Source organism: Pteropus alecto, unplaced genomic scaffold (genome assembly GCF_000325575.1).
Source record: "Pteropus alecto unplaced genomic scaffold, ASM32557v1 scaffold78, whole genome shotgun sequence".
Taxonomy (NCBI): Eukaryota; Metazoa; Chordata; class Mammalia; order Chiroptera; family Pteropodidae; genus Pteropus; species Pteropus alecto.
Genome location: NW_006443124.1, coordinates 10,778,977 through 10,799,499, shown reverse-complemented (window position 1 = coordinate 10,799,499; position 20,523 = coordinate 10,778,977). Strand labels below are relative to the sequence as shown.

At 35.5% G+C, this 20,523-nt stretch overlaps 1 protein-coding gene and 1 pseudogene across 1 annotated transcript in view; one reads left to right on the top strand and one right to left on the bottom strand.

Moving 5' to 3' along the window:
• The window catches only part of HSPA4 (heat shock protein family A (Hsp70) member 4), a 37,469-nt gene extending 17,427 nt beyond the window's left edge, over window positions 1–20,042 (top strand). Inside the window, exons 5-19 of the mRNA XM_006923139.3 lie at window positions 117–216; window positions 826–959; window positions 2,961–3,205; window positions 8,202–8,278; window positions 9,499–9,650; window positions 10,161–10,267; window positions 10,680–10,813; window positions 11,831–12,012; window positions 13,029–13,118; window positions 15,051–15,203; window positions 16,071–16,196; window positions 16,722–16,829; window positions 18,255–18,374; window positions 19,423–19,584; window positions 19,797–20,042. Coding sequence (XP_006923201.1) covers window positions 117–216; window positions 826–959; window positions 2,961–3,205; window positions 8,202–8,278; window positions 9,499–9,650; window positions 10,161–10,267; window positions 10,680–10,813; window positions 11,831–12,012; window positions 13,029–13,118; window positions 15,051–15,203; window positions 16,071–16,196; window positions 16,722–16,829; window positions 18,255–18,374; window positions 19,423–19,584; window positions 19,797–20,000 — 2,094 coding nt within the window. The 3' untranslated portion in view covers window positions 20,001–20,042. The remainder of the gene's footprint in view (window positions 1–116; window positions 217–825; window positions 960–2,960; window positions 3,206–8,201; window positions 8,279–9,498; window positions 9,651–10,160; window positions 10,268–10,679; window positions 10,814–11,830; window positions 12,013–13,028; window positions 13,119–15,050; window positions 15,204–16,070; window positions 16,197–16,721; window positions 16,830–18,254; window positions 18,375–19,422; window positions 19,585–19,796) is intronic.
• Window positions 6,958–7,076, bottom strand: LOC112472078 (annotated as a pseudogene).
• Window positions 20,043–20,523: the final 481 nt, after the last annotated feature.

Below are 20,523 nucleotides of genomic sequence, written 5' to 3'. Positions count from 1 at the left end.
TAGCATAAATTGCTGAAGGTATTTGAGGGTGTTTCTGGATTGTACTGTTTTTGGCAGGTGCATCTTAAATGAAGAATCTTCATAATACAGTAAACTTTCAAAAATTTTTTTCGTAGGTTCCTTGTTTCTATACTGATGCAGAAAGACGGTCAGTGATGGATGCAACACAGATTGCTGGTCTCAATTGCCTGCGACTAATGAATGAAACTACTGCAGGTTAGGGGCTATTAACTATAATTTTTGACTTTCTTAATCTTGAAGACTGTGAAATCTTAAAACCTTAGAGTTTTTTGTTCTTTATTTTGCTTGGAGTGCTTACCACCTATGTGTCATAGTAATTTTGGTAACTGTTACAGCAGTTATGTTGGTATGTAATGACATGATTCTTTGGAAAGGCACGCATTTGTTGTGTGTCTGGAGCAGTGATTTGGTTTGAGGATTAGCCTTTTCTATGACTTGTGGACTGGTGGAATCAGGAACAGGGTGTAAAGTAACATCTCAGGGACAGGATATGTGGGAATGTTGAGATGGCACAAGGGTGGAAGGAATCCAGGAAAATATGTTTGGAAAGTGGTTTGGGAACAATTGCCAAAATCACTGGAATTGGAAATGTAAAAGTACCCTAAGTGAATACCATCACTTAACTCTTCGAAGTTCATATTCTTCATGAATAAATTATGCAAAGTTTATAAAGAATTCAGTTCTTTTTGAAACATAGTATATGATATAGCTCTATTCACTATGAATAAAATCTGTTTTTCCCTACTTAAATGGATTTTAAGTTTACTATTTGGATATGTTGAACTTAATTTTTTTCTTACGTAGTTGCTCTTGCATATGGAATCTATAAGCAAGATCTTCCTGCCTTAGAAGAGAAACCAAGAAACGTAGTTTTCATAGACATGGGGCATTCTTCTTATCAAGTTTCTGTATGTGCATTTAATAAAGGAAAACTTAAAGTAAGTATTTTTTTCTGTAAGACTACTACAAGTATATGATAATTAGGAATTTGTGAGAGATAATTTAAATAATTGGTTAACAGATTTTGTTTCATTAATAGAAATTTGCTGTGAGCCATCTGAACTAGAAAGTAGGTATGTAGGGATGGGTCGGAAGTTTCAAGCCCAAACTAACATATTAAGAGTTGGCATGGTGTGAAGTAAAAAACATAGGCCCTGATGGAAAAGCTCGTAAGATTCCTGAGCCTTATTTTCCTTAATCTGTAATGTGGGGAAAATAATGCTTCCCTGCGGGCTTATTAAGAGGCTTCTTTAGCATGTAGTCCCTGACATTTTACGCTGAGAGCTGAGAAGATGATGGTAAAAGTATTCTCTTCTTCAGGTTTTGAGTGTCCTGGGACAAGGGTAGAGGGGCTAGAACGTGTGTAGGAGGTATATTTTAGATTTCTGGAAAGTTTAGAGCACTGAAGAAGGCAGTTTTGTCCACAGAGAAGTCTAGCGGCATTAAAGGCGAGGAGGGGCCAGATGATCATGGTCACAGTGGTATGTGCTGGTATGTGCTGGTTCCACAGTGGGGTTTAAAATCAGTTCTCTAGCATGGTAATTTTTATCTAGAATTTGCTTAAGAACCAAGGATTCTTTTGAGTGTTTAATTAGTTGGGTTGTATTATCAGTGTTCTTGGTGCCAAGATCAAAATTGGCTTTTTCCTTCAAATTGGGGAGTGGTGAGGAGGGACTGTATCTCAAAATGAGTACTTGTTAAGTTTGAAGGGTGTTTGGAGACTATTTGTTACAGTCATGTTTCTCTGAAAACTTACTTTGCTTCTACTTTATGTACTGGTTTATATTGTTTCTAGTTTTTTTTTTTTTTGGGGGAAATCTTTGGTATGGTTGAGAAATTAGAAGTTTGTGATTTTAACAGACATAAGTCCTGGATCAAGTGTAATTCTCAGTGTTTAAACTTTACTCTGATTACTAATAGAATTATTTTTAAAATTCTATATGTTCACCTTTTAAACAGAAAATATTGGTCATAATTTAGCCTTGGCTTTGGGTAAAGTGATGTATCTTAGTGGTCATCTGCTTTTTTTTTTTTTTTTTGTAAATTGCCCTTCACTGTCAGCTGTCTCTCGTCAATTTTCCAATTATAATTAAAACTTAATTATAAAAATACCCATCATAGAAACAGCCTCAAACTTGGAAAACATTTATGTGTAAAGAAAAAATATTCATATTCTTACTATTAACAGTTTGTTGTGTTTCATTCTAGTCTTTTAAGAAAACACAATTGGAATCACATTATATTCAGTTGTGTCCTGTCTTTCTTTTTCTTCAGTTAGCATACTTAAAAAATTTCCCCATGACATTTAACATTCTTTGAAGAGATTGTTTTTACTGATTTTATTCCTTTATAAGGATATCATCACTGATTTAACCTGTCTTCTCTTATTGAATCTGGTTAGATCTAGTTAGCTTCTAATCTGCTAGAAATTTGGAAAATGGATAATAACCCAAGCTAATTAGACTTCTGTGTTAAATGGAAACAAATCGCTGGGAGTAAAGGCTTTCACATCTTTCCTGGTAGTAAACTGCATTGAGCTAGGCCTTTGGTATTATTCACATAGCAGTAAGACTAGAACTGGGTACATGACATGTTCGTATATTTGAATTTGGATTGAAATTGCTGTTTGGAGTCAGACTGGTAGAGGGGCATTGGAGTTTGAAATTGAGGAGACGGGGTTTTAAATTCCACTTCTGCCACTTACTAGCCCTGTGACCTGCTGATTATCTGATCTTTCTAGGTTTGTAGTATCATCTGTAAATTGGAGATTACAGTGCCTGTTTTCACAGTGGTCATAACTGATTAAATGACACATGCATGTTGCCCTGTTTCAACCTTAATATTTTCCCCCTTTTTATTAGAGTTTATCAGTTAAATATATTTCATGATAAAAATTTAAAGTGATTGGTTTATTTTTGAATTAATTATCTTTTTTTAAGGTTCTGGCCACTGCATTTGACACAACACTGGGAGGCAGAAAATTTGATGAGGTGTTAGTAAATCACTTCTGTGAAGAATTTGGAAAGAAATATAAGCTAGATATAAAGTCCAAAATCCGTGCATTATTACGACTGTCTCAAGAGTGTGAGAAACTCAAGAAATTGATGAGTGCAAATGCTTCCGACCTTCCTTTGAGCATTGAATGTTTTATGAATGACGTTGATGTATCTGGAACTATGAATAGGTAACTATATTAATATTTTGATGTTAAACTGAACTATGATTTTTCTCCACTTATATTAGCCTTAATTAGCTAATTGTTGAAATCATCTTGGTTGGTATATGATAACTTCAGTTCTATAGGTAAAAATTAGAGACCATTCAGGATCTTGCTTTTTATGTGAAGGTTGGGTTTGGTTATTTTAGTAATGTAGACTAATGCTTTTGCTCTAATTAATTGACTGTTTCAGAAATTTGGTAGTTCTTTACATGTACGTGAATTATATATGATTACCAGTTTTCATAAAATCAGGGCAAAGTGCTTTATGCAGAATTACGTTGAATTTGATTTAGTCATTGATTCTAAATTGGTGTTTTGGGGTAGTTCACGATCACTTGAGGACAACAGCTCTTTTTGTACAGTGCTACAAGAATTCTGGGTAATTGATGTTTCATAGTTGGCCTCAGAATCACCCATAATGTTATAGTTGTCTGGTTGGGTTGCTTGGATGGTAAGTGAGATATTCTTCAGGATGTGAACTACATTGGTAGAATTTAGGCAGGGCTGATGGCTTGTTTGGGGAAGTGTGGCCTGAGCTTCCCTCAAAAAATTGAGGTGGAATTTAAATTGCTTCACATCTGTTAGAATTATGGTGCCTAGTAACCAAATTTGTAGTAATCTTTCCCCCCTGCTTGAAGGTGATGGTTTTCATTTTTATTTTGTAGCAGTTTTGTGTGTGTATTGGGCTAGGTGGGGCTGGGATGTAGAGGCTTATCAGTATGTTTTATAGGGGGATTGGGGTGTAGGGGTGTATCATTGTGTGTTTCAGAAATCGTTAGTGGAATGTTATGTGATTATGAGAGCCAAATAGATACTTGTTATACTTTTGAAAAACTGAAAACAGTTAATTAGCTTGTGTGCTGCTTTTTTGAAAAACAGTTGTGCTGTATCTACATTGTAAGGGCACATCGCTGTTGTTTTCTCTATTTTGTAGCCTTCATTTAGTCTTTAATGCTCATTAGTAGACTTTTTTTTTTTAAAAAAACTTAGGGAGCCAGATGTTTATTTCTGATATTATAACATTTCTTCTAATTACATTTTTTTAAAAAACTGAGGTAAAATTCTACCATTTTTAAAGTGAACAACTCTGTGGCATTTAATACATTCATAGTGACCACCTCTATCTAGTGACAAAACACATTCATCATCCCAAAGTAAAAGCTCAGACCCATTAAGCAGGGACTGCTCGTTTTTCCTTACCTCTGCCCCTTGGCGACCACCAGTCTACTTTTATCTCAATTGATTTACCTGTTCTGAATATTTTTTATAAATGGAATCATAAAATATGGTTTGGCCTTTTTTTTTTTCTGGTTTAGCTTTTTTTTTAATGCCAGTTTACTTTTTCATACTATATATACATAATTTTTTTTAACATTTTATTTTTTTATTTTTCCCTTTCCCCCTCCCTCTGGTAACCACTAGTCCATTGTCCATGTCCATGAGTCTCTTTTTCTTTGTCCTGTTCATTTGTTGCTTTTAGGTTTATATCCCATTTATGTGACATCATGTGATTTTCAGCCTTTTCTGTCTGGCTTACTTTGCTTAGTGTCCATGTTGTTGCAAATGACAGGATTTCATCTCTTCTTATGGCTGAGTAATAATCCATTGTATATATGTACCACAGCTTCTTTAGCCAGTCATCTATCATAAGACACTTGGTCTCTGAATAATGCTGCTCTTATGAACATTGGTGCGTCCATCTTTTTTGAGTATGTGTTTTCAAGTCTTTTAGGTAAATACCCAGTAGAGGGATTGCTGGATCACATATGGTAGATCAATTCTTAGCTTTTTGAGGAACCTCCATACTGTTTTCCATGGTGGCTGTATCAATTTGTAGTCTCATCAGCAGTGTATGAGGAGTCCTATTTCTCCGCATGCTCTCCAATATTTGTTATTACTTGTTCTGTTGATTATAGCCATTCTAACAGGTGTGAGATGGTATCTCATTGTGGTTTTGATTTGCATTTCCCTAATAGCTAGCGATGTTGAGCATCTTTTCATATATTTGTTAGCCATTTGTCTGTCCTCTAGGGAGAAGTGTCTGTTCAGGTCCTCTGCCCATTTTTTGATTGCATCTTTTTTTTTTTTTTTTATTGAGTTGTATGAGTTCTTTGTATATTTTGGATATACACTCTTATTGGGGGTGTTGCTTGCAAATATATTTTCCCATTTGGATGATTGACAGTTTCTTTTGCAGAGCAGAGCTTTTTTGTTTGTTGTAGTCCCATTCATTTATTTTAGTTTTTGTTCCCTTTGCCTTTGAGGTCAAATTAATAAAATCCTCTTTAAGCCCAATATTCTTGAGTTTAGTTCCTATGTTTTCTTCTATGCATTTTATTGTTTCAGGTCTTATATTCAGGTCCTTAATCCATTTTGAGTTAATTTTGGTGTGTGGTGGTAGACAAGTCTAGTTTCATTCTTTTTCAGGTGGCCTTTCCAGTTTTCCCAGCACCACTTATCGAAGAGGCTTTCCTTTCTCCACTGTATATTTTTGGTGTTTTTGTCGAAACGTTTTTGCCCAAATAAATATGGGTTTATTTCTGGACTCTCAATTCTGTTCCACTGGTCTGTGTGTCTCTTTTTCTGCCAGTACCATGCTGTTTTGATTACTGTCGCTTTGTAGTATAATTTGAAGTTGGGCAGAGTGATGCCTCCAGCCTCATTCTTTTTTCTCAGGATGGCTTTGGCACTTTGGGGTCTTTTGTGCTTCCATACAAATCTGATGATTTTTTGTTCTATTTCTTTAAAAAATACTGATGGGATTTTGATGGGGATTGCATTAAATCTGTATAATGCTTTAGGTAATAAGGTCATTTTAATTATGTTGATTCTTCCAATCCAGGAACACGGAATATCTTTCCATTTCTTTGTATCTACTTCAATTTCTTTTAATAGGGTCTTACAGTTTTCATTATATAGGTCCTTCATTTGTTTCATTAGATTTATTCCTAGGTATTTTATTCTTTTTGTTGCAAATGCAAAGGAATGATTTTTTTCCACTTCTTTTTCTCATACTTCGTTATTAGAGTTATAGGAATGCTATGGATTTTTGAACATTGATTTTGTATCCAGAGACTTTACTGTATTTGCTTATTGTTTCTAGTAGTGTTCTTGTGGCGTCTTTAGGGTTTTCTATAAAGAGAATCATGATTTAGCTTCTTTCACTTAATATGTTTTAGGTTCACCCACATTGTAGCATGTATTTGTACTTCATTGCTTTTTAGGGCAAATAATATTCCATTTGTATGGCTATACCACATTTTATTTATCAATTCCTCAGTTGATGGACATTTGGGTTTTTACCTTTTAGCTATTGTGTATATTGCTGCTATGAAATTTATGAACAAATATTTGAGTATCTTGCTTTCACTTCTGGGTAAATACAGAGGAGTGGAATTGCTGGGTCCGGTAGTACTTCTGTGTTTAGCTTTTTCAGGAATTGCTTGCTATTAGGAATAAAACTATCATTTTACGTCCCTACTAACATGTAAGAGTTTTTATTGCTACACATCCTCACCAGCCTTTGTATTAGTGACCTCGAATTTTTGCCATTCTTTGGGTATTTTCTCTACCTCTATAAATTTTTCTCTTTTTGAGATAAAATTCATAAAAAGTGACTTAATTATTTATTTATTTTAGGCGAGGCAACCCTTGTTTGACCTCACAGATTGCAAGGACCTTGTCAGTTTACAATCCCTAATTTTTTTTATTTTTTACGCCTACAGCACTTGGTCTTCCTAGGTGGTCTCCCATCTAAGAACTAATCAGGCCCGACCCTGCTTAGCTTCCGAGATCAGACGGGATCGGGCTTGTTCAGGGTGGCATGGCTGTAGACAAAAGTTACCCTTTTAATATTCACAGAATTGTGCAGCCATCACCACAACCCAGTTTTAGAATATTTTCATCAACTCATAAAGAACCCCTAAATGAGCTGTCAAGCTGTGGAAAGACCTGGAAAGAAGTGGAAGAAGCCAATTTGAAAAGGCTCCATACTATATGGTTCCATACGGCCTTCTGGAAACAGCAAAATTATGGAGACACTAAAAAGATCAATGGTTGGCAGTGGTTCAGAGGAGGGAGGTGTGGAGCATGGAGGATTTTTATTTTTAGGGCAGTGAAACTATTGAAACTGTGATACTGTAGTGGTGTATACTTATCATTCATTATACATCGTCAAAACCTTTTGAACTCTAATATATACTATCATATGTATCAATATTGGCTCATCAGTTGTTAAAAATATATCACACTAATGCAAGATGTCGGGGAACTGTGGGGGGGGCAGAGATGAGGGCATATGGGAATTCTTTGTATTTTCTGTTTATTTCTCTGTAAACCTAAAACTAAATCTGTAAATCTAAAAAAATAAATCTAAAAATTAAGTAAAGAAAAAGAAGCTATATCTATTAGCTGTTTTCCCTCTCTTTCCTCCCCCAGCCCTAGGCAGCCATCAGTCTACTCTCTGCATCTTTAGATTTATGTATTTTGAACATTTCATGTAAATGGAGTCATACATGTTCTTTTTTGATTGAATTTTACCTAGCCTGATGTTAACAAAGTTCTTCTGTGTTCTAACATGTGACCGCCTCTTTTATTGTATTCATTCGTTTCTGTTGCTGAATATTCTTGATGGACTTCAGGGTTCCCCCCGCCCCCCACTTTTTTGACTGTTTACAAATAATGCTACTGTGAACTTTCATATGCAAATTTTCGTTTAGTCATGTTTTTAATTCTCTTCACTATATACCTCAAGTAGAATTGTTGGGTCATATTGTAGATAACTCTATGTTCAAATTTTGAGGAATTGTCAAACTCTTTTCCAGAGTGGCTATACCATTTTATAGTCCCATCAGGAATGTGTGAGAGATCTAGTTTCTCTACATCTTGCCAATACTTGTTAATACTGGTCTTATAAAAGTAATGAATGTAATTTAACTTTTTGTGTTTTTTTTTTTCATAGAGGTAAATTTCTGGAGATGTGTGATGATCTCTTATCTAGAGTGGAGCCACCACTTCGTAGTGTTTTGGAACAAGCCAGTAAGTATTTATGTGATTGAATTGTTTGTATATCTCATACTCTTTGGAAATGTTGTTTCTTACTTTTTTTTCGGTTATACAGATTTTTATTGTACGAACTACTTCAGTGCTATATTAAGCTTTATATGTTCCTTCTGGAGTGCCCCTTTTCCTTAGTAATCTTTTGGTAATGATGTCTAGGGAAATCTAAACATTTTCCCAAGAAACCTGATTCAGGCTCAAAGATGGATATAAACGTTTCCGTTACTTCATCGTGGTAAAAATTGTCTTGCAGTGCTGCTTTAGTAGTCTTGTGGGCTTTTCTGTCAATGAAATCTTTTTGCTGAGTGACAAATAGAGCAAAGGGAGGATATAATGACCACATTTGTACTTTAACTTGATGCTTTTTTATTACGGAATAAAAAGTAGAAGTTTGATTTAAGAATATATTACTAATTTTCCCTAAACCTTGACAAAAGTTTACCTGGAGTCCACTGTGGGGTTGGTTGCTAACTATTTCTGAGTGTTGAAAGTACTGTCAGCTTGACAGGCTCAGCTCTTAAATCACAGTGATTATTTCAAACGGGCATGTTCTTTCCACACTGGGACAGCCCGTTTCTTTAAATAGCCCTTCTTAACAAATTGTCCATGTTTATTACATAAAATGTGACCAGGAAACCAGGTGCTAGTGAGAGGTGTTTTATGAGTGACAGCAGAGCCTTGGTGTGTACTTTCTTCCCTTCTGATACAAGGAGAGCGTGCTTGTGTCACATCATGGACTATGCTTAAGCCCTGGGCAGAGGGCTGGAGTGGCTAGATGTGCATCTGAACACCTCCTTTCTTTCACGCCCTGTCAGGGCGATCCAGTATTTCAAGGCCCTCTTTACTTCCTTGTGGCTGACTTTACTATTCACGTTTTAACAGTTCTTTAACAATTCTTTCAGAGATTATAGGACATTGTGTGTTCCTGGCCGTCACTTCCTAAATCCCAGGATTACTGTGCCACCCTGCCCTCATTATTTTGAGAATCTAAACATACCTACTTGTTTCTAGATGCCGCACATGTGTGCATGTGAACACACGCTTTGGCATGCGTGCTGGTTGAGGGGATGAAGGAGTGGTGGGGTTTTGTTAAACATCTGTGAGATATTTTGTTGTGATAAGGTGTATTGCTCTTTTATTTTACTGTAAAATACTAATTTAAAGATTTTAAAATCTAAATGTCTAATCATTTAAAATAGAGTTAAAGAAAGAAGATATCTATGCAGTGGAGATAGTTGGTGGTGCAACACGAATCCCTGCAGTAAAAGAGAAGATCAGCAAATTTTTTGGTAAAGAGCTCAGTACAACACTAAATGCCGATGAAGCTGTCACTCGAGGCTGTGCACTGCAGGTGAGCTTTCTTCCACAGGTAGCCACTTATAGGTCATTGTAACAAGAGTGCATTGGTTTCATGTATCTGATAACCTGGGGTTAGCTCACGGTGACCTCTGGTAAGATTCTGAAACTTTTATTTTAAAATGGATATCAGAGGTGGCATTTATACATGGAATTGTACGCTATAACATTTAATAAGATGAATTAACTTACTAGAAATATAGGTAAGCCTGAAATATTACTAGAATTTAGCATATTATCTATTGTATATTTATGAAGTAGCATTATACACCAAATAAGTAAAGGTTGGGGTTAATGAAAAATGATAAGGAACAGCTAGCTTATATAGGTAGTTTGACAAATGAAGAAGTTTGTAAAAGCTGCTTATTCAGACACCATTAAATTATTAATGTAAATATTTAAAAACCTTTGATGCTCTTCTGAAGTCTAATTTTTATAGCTCTCCTAATATCAGTTCATAATGTTTATACTTATCAAATGGAATTTTAAAAAATTATTATTCTAGTGTGCAATCTTATCGCCTGCATTCAAAGTCAGAGAATTTTCTATCACTGATGTAGTACCATATCCAATATCTCTGAGATGGAATTCTCCAGCTGAAGAAGGGTCAAGGTAATAGCATTTATTGATCTTTTTAATACTTAAAGTTAATTCAGTGTTAAGTCTGTGTAAAACATTACTCTCTTATTCAACTTATAAAAATCCGTAACATTTTGTTACAGTACATGAAGCAAGGTGATTACTTACTTTAGTCATCAGAATAAACTCGTATCCTTATTTAGTTTCATATACTTTATTCTGCTGAAATAATTGGTGTCTTTTGTGCTGATCGAAATATATTTCTTTTTTAAAAACTGACGTGTGTGTTTGTGTGTATATTGTTTTTGGAAACTGTTATAATCTGGAAATTATGTCAGTCGAGAAGAGTAACTAAAGCTATATAATAATTATAAACCTAGACTACATGGACAAAAGTGTTAGGAATATCTTAAATTTGTGTTTTTGTCTTTTTTTCTCTGTTCAGTGACTGTGAAGTCTTTTCAAAAAATCATGCTGCCCCTTTCTCTAAAGTACTCACATTTTATAGAAAGGAACCTTTCACTCTTGAGGCCTATTATAGCTCTCCTCAGGACTTGCCCTATCCAGATCCTGCTATAGGTAAGTAAAGAGTTGAGAATTGGCGGTGGGGAGTGGGGAAATATATGCACACACACAAATACATACATACATACATACCTGGGAGAACTGGGATAAGCAGAACAGGTACAATATTCTGAAATTAGAATATTTTAGATTACCAGAAAAACTCTCTTCTCTTCTTGTTACCAGGTTCAGAACCGGTAGGATGGCCGGTATTTAATTGGATTTCCTATTGTTGGGGCAGTATTTCTTGGTTAATGCATGTTGTAGGTATACCATGTACATAATGTGGTGCTAGATTGTAAAAGGCATTAAATTCAATTTTGACCCTAACATAGACTTATAAGATGTACACAGAAAATGATTAGGAAATTGTGATATCAGTATCATAAATTATGGAACTATATTGTTTAGAGTCTTTATAGACTCCAAGAAACTTATAATCTGGAAATAGTACCAGTTGAGGAGAGAGAAAGAGTTATATAATGCTTAACAGGATCTAGAATACATGTGTAAGTATTAGGAATATCCTGAATGGCACTTAGAAGCTGTGGAAAGTTAACCTGCTGTTTTTCTCATTTAGTAAAAAGTTCTGTGAATTAAAAAACATAAGTAGAACATTGGTTTAGTAATTGAATCTAGAAATGGCAGTTTCTTGATAAATGATAAAAACACTCCATAGTGGGTTTTTTTTTTTAAGTAGACGTGAATGTGACAAAATTGTTTTAGGAATTTATCTGGCAGTAACATGTGAAGGTGATTTGGAATACGGAACTGAAGGGGAAGAAATGTTTGGAGTGATTAGGAGATGTTTGAGTCCTTAGTTGGGACACGATGAGAATTTGACTATATGTGAAAGAGAAAGAAATCTGATGATTTCGTAAGATTCTAAGAGTAACCACTTTGCATATTTGAGTTGTCATATTACTGACTTGTCATTCACAAATGGGCATAATTAGCCATCTGTGCGTATACTCATGTTTGCATTCCTCCTCTCAGGTGGTTTGTTCTCTTTTGTCTTTCATCTCTCCCTAGCTCAGTTTTCAGTTCAGAAAGTCACTCCTCAGTCTGACGGCTCCAGTTCAAAAGTGAAAGTCAAGGTTCGAGTAAATGTCCATGGCATTTTCAGTGTGTCCAGTGCGTCTCTAGTGGAAGTGCACAAGTTCGAGGAGAATGAGGAGCCAATGGAGACAGATCAGAATGCAAAGGAGGAAGAGGTAATTTGGACATTTTATACCATTTACAATGCCCAGAGATGACTTGTCTAGAAATTCTAGCAAATAAACTGGATGACAAGTGAGGAACATTGTGACAGAGCTGTTGAGTGTGGGTTTGCAGGCAAAACCTCACCTCCCCGCCAGCATGGGTGAACCTAGCAGAAAGTCTTTACACAGAATTTATATAGAAATGGAACATAATTGACTCCCTCCTTTAGACCATGCAATTCCCAGTTTGAGTTTTTAATTCTTCCTGCTAACTAAAGAATCTTGAGTCTCACTTGATTGTTTTCACAAGTAGACTGGATTTTACACTCATTTGTTGGAATCATGCACTGAGTCTCGTCTTTATTGTGCATCAGGATCAAGGTTTTATAAAACTACAGATGCCTGGGTCTCATCTCCAGAGGTTTGAGTTGATCTGGGCAAGGCCCCAGGGATCAGTCGTTTTAAAAGCCTACAAGGTCATTCTCTTGTGCTGTAGGCATTGAAAGCCACTGATTGAGGGTCTCCACAAACTTCTCTCTTCTTTTTCATTATTGAGTCTTTTAACAGAATTCTCAGGGTATCCACCTCTCCTAATACATGCCGTGGTTGTACTTTTGAGAATGAAAAGCCTGATTTAAAAACTGCTTGAAAAGTTAAGATTTTTTAGAGAAATTTACTCATGCGGAAACTTGGAGAAACTCATGCTGTCTTCAGATTGTGTTAAATATTGCCGCACTGTGTACTGTGAGTACTTAATAGTTTATAAAGCAGTTCTGTAGCCACTATTTATATACGGATAGGGCAGAGCAGGTGTTATCTCCAATGTACAGATGTGGTAACAGGTCCAGAGAGTAAAGTGTCTGCATTCCAGGTTAATATTTGTATCATAGCTGGTACCTGAGCCTAGGTCTTCTGATGGCTGGGAATTCAGCTGGAATTCAGTACCATGTGATTTCGCCGCTGTGTCATGAAGGTTGCTTAGTCTTTGGTATTAACTTGTTTAGAATTTGATGTGACCTATTTTTCAGAAGATGCAAGTGGACCAAGAGGAACCACATGTTGAAGAGCAACAGCAGCAGACGCCTGCAGAAAATAAGGCAGAGTCTGAAGAAATGGAGGTATAAATTGTATTTTAGAGGATGAGTTAGAGTCTCTTCACATACATGGGTTTTGGCCATGTTTTTACTGTGTCTTGGAGAGTGTAGTTATTAGGAATTCTTCCTGTATTTGAATAGTTTTTAAGCAAAATTTTGTAGTATGTTTGAGAGTACATACGGTGAAATGGTCTTTAAAATCTATGCTGGTCAGTGTACGAGAAGAAAGCTCTAGTCTGGTAATTGGTTCATGCTGGTCTCTGAATGTCTGTTGATAGTTATCCTGCCTATTCTTTACTGATAAACGAGATAGTTCTTTCATATTTTGTCAACTCTCAAAAACTTGTCCTTTTGTTAAAAGATATTGTTTTAAATAATAATGTATTTAAACATTTTGTAAATAATGTAATATACTTATTCATTTATTTAAATGAATACGTAATATACTTGTTTAATTCTAATTTTTGAGTTTTCATGTTTAAATTTGTTGTCAGCATTGTAAACACTTTTTCTTTCATGCTGTTTATGACATTGTAATATATAATCTAACCTTTAGTGTTTCTGATTGTGGCATTTAAAAAAGTTTGGCAAAGCTTTGATGAGGTGGCTTAAGTCTTTTATCTATTTTCATATCAGTTAACAAATTTTAATTTACTTTAGCTACATAAATAATTGTAAAAAAGAAAATAATAGAGGAAATTATGGTCACAGATGGTTTAGTCTGCTATACGCCTTTTCCCCTCATTTTGTCGGCTGGGTTGGGACAGTGGAAGAGTGAAGTGTGCATCCTCCCATGCATTTGTGGAATGTAGGGGAGGAGGAGAAAGGAGAGGTGCCACTTGCCACCCCCGCAAATGCCAAGCAGCTATGGGAAGTTTCAGGGTGGTTATTACTGAGGCTTCTTCCATGAGGTGGCTTGGGAACTGGCACTTTCCACAGTATGTGCTGTTTCAAAGGGAAATGAAATACAAGTGATACATAAATTTTAGCAATTGACTTGTTACTTGGATAGGAGGTGGGGAATGGCTTTGAAATCTTGCCTTATGTCATAGAGTAAATTGAATTCCAAATGAATTTGAAAATTAAAACAACTTCAATGAATATTTTTCTAATCTTTAGACCAGGAAGGGCTTTCAAAGCATAAAAGCAATGAAAGTAATCACGGGAAAAGATGGTAGATTCAATAATAAAAACTTGCATAGATAAATAATGTAAAGTTAGAAAAATTTAGAAAAAAGTCGAAGAGTCAGTCACTTTGGGGACTAAAAGAATGATGGATGAAATATGACTAAGCAATTTCAAAAAATAAGTATGGTTTATAAGTGTGTGAAAAAGGTTATTGACCCAAAGAAAATAATAGTGACATGATGGTAAACAGATTCCTGTTTGTGGCCAGGGTGCAGTAGAGTGGATTCTCTCATTCCTTGTGAGAATGTAAATAGGTACAGACATTCTGGAAATCATATCGATAATGTTTCTGATCCAAAAATTGTATACCTTCTCCCCACTGATTTCTTTTGTATGTCTATATGTTTAGATTAGATTGGAAGAATATTAGAGAAGAGTTAATAGTGACTATATATTGATCGTGGGATTATGGGAGGTGGTTGTGTGAGTGTAACAGTTTAGTAGTGTTAAGTATATTCACATTGTGATGTAACTAGCCTCCAGAACTTTTCATCTTGCCAAACTGAAACTCTGTACCCATTAAACAACTCCCTATTTCCCCAACCCTAGTCCCCTTCGCTCCTGGAAACCACCATTACTTTCTCTATGGATTTGACTACTTTTATAATATTTATATTTTTAATTTTGCAGATATTATAAGAATTCGTCCTGGGTTATTTAGATCATCAGAAAACAAAGTTAATAAGAAAGCAAAAACAGCTTTTGAAATGTGATTTGGAAGTTTAAGATCGTTTATGTGTTTGTCCTTAATGATTTCTGTTATTTTAGACCTCTCAAGCTGGATCCAAGGACAAAAAGATGGATCAACCACCTCAAGCCAAGAAGGCAAAAGTGAAGACCAGTACTGTGGACCTGCCAATTGAGAATCAGCTATTATGGCAGATAGACAGAGAGATGCTCAACTTGTACATTGAAAATGAGGTGGTTATTTCAAGTCTTATAGAATAATAAGCTAATAAATTAATGTAACATAGTGTTTAAACTCTGTGTCTAATGACCATTACACATTTTTGGTGGTTTTCAGTTTGAGAAAAAATAATTTTAGATTTTTGGGTACTGCAAAGGCAAGTTTAATCAATCCCTTGTAATGCCAAATTCTTTCGTGGCGATACTGCATCCGCATTGTGAGAAGCTCTATTATGAAATCTTTAACATTAGGGCTTTGCTAGGGGAGGTGTCGTTCATGTTTGGGTGTATGAGTAAATTGGTTCACTAGAAGTAGGAATGTTTGAGGTGGTGGGTCCTGGAAGCTGATGGCAGGAGAAACCACATAGCACTAATGGTAGCATTGTTTTGTTGATTAGCTCCTTCTGTAGCCAGTCAGTATGTAACTCTTGTTATGATGAGTGATGTAAAATAAGGTTGGGGATGTTGGAGCATATTGAATTAATTGTTGTCTGTGAGGTTTCTTACCATGTATGCATTGGATCTTAGAATAGTTTTGTTTTATAGGATGTTTAGCATTTATACTATATGAATAAATTTGATTTTTCTTGGTATTCCGTAGGAATAATAATACAGCAGAGAATAACACCTTCGTGCTAATAGTTTCGTAAAGTTCTCTTTCTTAATTTTTTTTTTTTAAATTTTTTCTAAGCATACCCCCCAAAGTTCTCACTTGATCTTCATCATTTACTGAGGACTCATGCTTCCAGCTCGTTCTTGGATGATTTGCAGAACTAAAAGGATTTGGGAAAGAAGCATATCCTACTTTTATGATTATGTTATTTAATACTTAAGAGGAAGTTGTCTCAGTTGTCTAAATGTCTGATTTTTCACTGTTCTCAGGGTAAGATGATTATGCAGGATAAGCTGGAGAAGGAGAGGAATGATGCTAAGAACGCAGTAGAAGAATATGTATATGAAATGAGAGACAAGCTTAGTGGCGAATATGAAAAATTTGTGAGTGAAGATGTAAGTATATCCCACAGTGTGCCTACCTGTTATGTGTGTTCTGGGAGCATCCTTAAATGTGTTAGAAGGGAAGTGTGCATCTGTAAGTATATAGCAAAATGATTAAAATGTACTTTTTTGAGGTAATAGTTTCTATATATGAGTGGAATGTTTCCTAAAGTTAATCTTTATGTATCACTTTTTGATACCTTCACATGCTGCTATTTACCTAGTATCTTTCTTTAAAGCAGCTCACTTTCCCCTGATGGTTTACTTTAACTTACTTATTTTTAAATGCAGTTTTTAATTCTGAAATTTTCAAACACACCCAAATGTCCCTTACAGCAGAGAGAATAATATAATAAAATTCCCTATACCTAATAAGCAAAACAACACTTGGCCAGTTTTGTTTTTTATATTCCCTGTCTCTCCCCTCCTCTCATATTTTAAAGCAAATCCAGATACATTGTGGTCTGCACCTGTGACTCCATTGGTGAATCAACTGATTTTTGATTGACCTAATTACAATATTGTCTTCATCTTCAGGATCGTAACAGTTTTACCTTGAAACTAGAAGATACCGAAAATTGGTTGTATGAGGATGGAGAAGACCAGCCAAAGCAAGTTTATGTCGATAAATTGGCTGAGTTAAAAGTAAGTGACTCTTGAAAGCAGAAGTGTTCCGAATGCGTGGTATAGTTTCCAAGGAGAGCATATCAGAATTGGGAGGAATTCTTAAGTCAAGTAGTGAAGACAGGCTGAAAGTGATTGAAGAACTATTCGCTTTATCACTTAGGTTCATTATGTCACTTTTAGAGCCTCATAGTAACAAAAGAATTTTTCTGAAAACTGAGTTGAGACACATATTCACTGAATTGGAGATTGAGGGCATTCTTGGTGTCAAGAGATACAAAGACTAGCAAGATATTCCTCTTCTAAAGGCACCTGTATAGCTTTGGCAGCGTTGTGTATACAAATAAAGCAGAACTTCTGATTTTGTGTATAAAGAATCTGATCGTTAAACCTTAGGGTTAAACGTACAGAGAACTATCTAAAGTTGAGGTCTTGTTCAAGTGCACAAAAACTTTCCACGATTCTCTGGATCACTTAGTTTCTTGTCAAAGGGGACTAGGAACTAACCTGGAGTGGCGCAGTGGTCAGGGACAGAGCCCGCAGTTTCCTGTCATTCTGGCAAGAATAACAAGACCCTCCAGTGAGATCCTTCTCACTGAGTTCATTTATTTGTTTTACATTTTATTATGGGAGATGTCAAACCACATGAAAGTAGAAGAATAGCTTCAACTGTTGTCAACTTATGGCCAGTTTTCTTTGATTTCCATTCCCTCCCACTTTTATTTGAAGCAAGTCTTGTAGTATTTAAAACAATATTTATTAAAGCAATATATATTTAAAAGGAAATGCCACCTTAAGCTCTACCATTATACCTAAAAGAAGTTCCTTAAGATCACTATTAATATCACCACATATTCAGTTTTCAAGTTCCAGTTGTTTCATAATTTATTTCATAAATTAGTTTGTTTGACTCAAGATCCAAATAAGGTCAATACATTTGTTGGTAAGTCTCTTAAAACTGTGTCTGTAGTTTTTGCATCGTTTCTCCCCACTTTCTTAGTTGATGAAAAACACTAGATCATTTGTCCTGTAGGATTTTATTGATTTTCATCTCTGTGGTACTTAATAATATCTAGTAAATTGGTGGTTAGATCTAGAGGCTTTGTCAGATTCAGGTTAAAAAATTTTGGGGGGCAACGGTACTTCATTTTCAGTGTTGTATATTATTCTCAGGAGGCACCTAGTATTTTGTTGTCTCCCTTCTGTGTATTGAGAATTAGGGCTTAGGTGATAAGTTGAAGTGGCTCTACATGGCACAGGACTGAGGTATATTTTCATATCTAATCTGAGTATATATGGGCTGGGGGAAAAATATTTAACTTTTTATATATAGCCATGGAGACAAAATGTGCTTTAATCCATAATCGATCTTAATAATAGTATAAATAATACTATGATAGTTTAAGCTGCTCTATAAAGAATTTGTATATTCTCTCTTCTGTTAAGACTTTAGGTCAACCTATTAAGATAAGATTCCAGGAATCTGAAGAAAGACCAAAATTATTTGAAGAACTAGGGAAACAAATCCAACAGTATATGAAAGTAATCAGCTCTTTCAAAAACAAGGTATCATTTTTTTTTTTACTCTTCCCTACTGTTGTTTTGGTAGAGTTAAGTTTTGAGGCATTTACATAGTTTTTCTCTTCTTCTTGTTAGTGTTATTTAATAATATTGTTTTCTTTTTTAATGTTAATGTAATGTGTATTTTATTGACTCTTATCAAGAACCCTGGGATTTGCTGCTTCTGTGTAATAGGTAGAATCTAGAATTGAGCAATGCTGTTCAGTTTCCTTTTCTTGCTGTGAAATGCTTCATCAGTGACTTAGCCTGCTCCATCCTGGTCTTTCTGAGAACACATAGGCATGTAATTTGGCTTGTTATGCAGATGTGATTTTTTCTTAACAGTAAACTGCCTATCAATTTTCAAGCACTATATGATATACACTTCATAAATATATTATCTCATTAGATCCTCACAGTACCCATATGAAGTAGCCGGTAGTATCAACATTTATAGATAACTTCTAACTTCTTTAAGCCTCACCATCCGTACAGTAATACCCACAGTTATTGCTGTTGAGGGAGCTGGGTCTTGGCCTGTGATCTGACTCCAGAGTTCGGGTTCTTAATTACTCTGCTATGATCTGGGTTCTCAGTGTATTGTCTGTGTAAGAAATAAGAAAGATAAATAGTGTGTGTGTGTTTTAATTTTGCTTCTGAAAGGCCTTCTTTAAAAAATTGTATTCATTATTATTTTGGTTTGTAATGAGCATGCCTAAACCTCAGCTCTCATATCTAATGCCATTGATTTTTTTGAGTTGTGAAATTTTCTTCATAATATTTTGCGTAAAGCATATTTATACTGTCAAAGCCTTTTTATTGCCACCTTTTATATGTTTCTGACCTTTAAATTTATTTCCAAATGTTTTAAAAATTGGGGTTACTTTTCCTTTCTTGAATTTTTAAGGGATTGAATGTCTTTTTAGATGGCGAGGCTAAATGTGCTCTATTTTTAGAATGATTGTAACTTCCTGAAAGATCGTGAAGTACTAGACGATACTTGGGTAGAGGGATTGTCATCCTTTGACACTGTCTGGTTGGCTTCTGGTTGCAGGAGGACCAGTATGACCATTTGGATGCTGCTGATGTGGTGAAGGTGGAAAAAAGCACAAATGAGGCCATGGAGTGGATGAACAAGAAACTGAATCTGCAGAACAAGCAGAGTCTGACCATGGATCCAGTTGTCAAGGCAAAGGAAATCGAAGCTAAAATTAAGGTGTTTTATGGCTTTAAATATTAAATAGTTTTTTCTTGTCAGCCTTGTTTTTTATTATTAATAGTCCTTAAAGGGACATTTAAGAGGGAACTTCATTATTGCATCTTAGCTTCTTGCTTGGGCATTGGGTAGGAGAAGGTGGACTTAAGTTTCATGTGTCATGTAGAATTTGTTATTTTATAAGAAACCAGTTTTCTCTTGTACTATTTTAGGAGCTGATGAGTATCTGTAGCCCTATAATTTCAAAGCCCAAACCCAAAGTGGAACCCCCAAAAGAGGATCAAAAAAACACAGAGCAGAATGGACCAGTGGATGGAGAAGGAGACAGCCCAGGCCCTCAGGCTGCTGAGCAGGGTACAGACACAACTGTGCCTTCGGATTCAGACAAGAAGCTTCCTGAAATGGACATTGATTGATTCCAACAATTGTTTATATTAAAACAGACTATTATAAAGCTTTAAGTTGTCAACTTTGTTCTAAATATCTACTAGAGCAATCAAATACTGGACATTTCTTAGTCAGTTTTTAGGGGATTTGCGGGGAGGGCATATAGGTACTGTATGGAGCATTTTGACTTCTAAATAGTTAGATACAGAAATTAAGTGCATTGTATCTTTTTCATAATGGTACTATTTAGAAGCCCAGTTAGTCTTACTGAGCTTATGCTTCACTACTTCTACGTTTAAATCATGCTTAATCAAAGATAAGTTTGTTTTGGAAAGTTGAGCTATAGCAAAAACTATAACTAGCTATCAAGCAGACTTTTTGTTACGACATATATGGCAGGAACTCTAATTGTGCTTCAAAAATCTGTTGTGGAGATTGCCACAAAGTCTCCCCGCCTGGTGTGGGGATGGGGGTGGGGTCTTCCTCTTTTCCTGTGGGCTAGAGCATGGCCTGGCATGGATTAACACAGAATAACAAAGGTGTGCCCCAGCT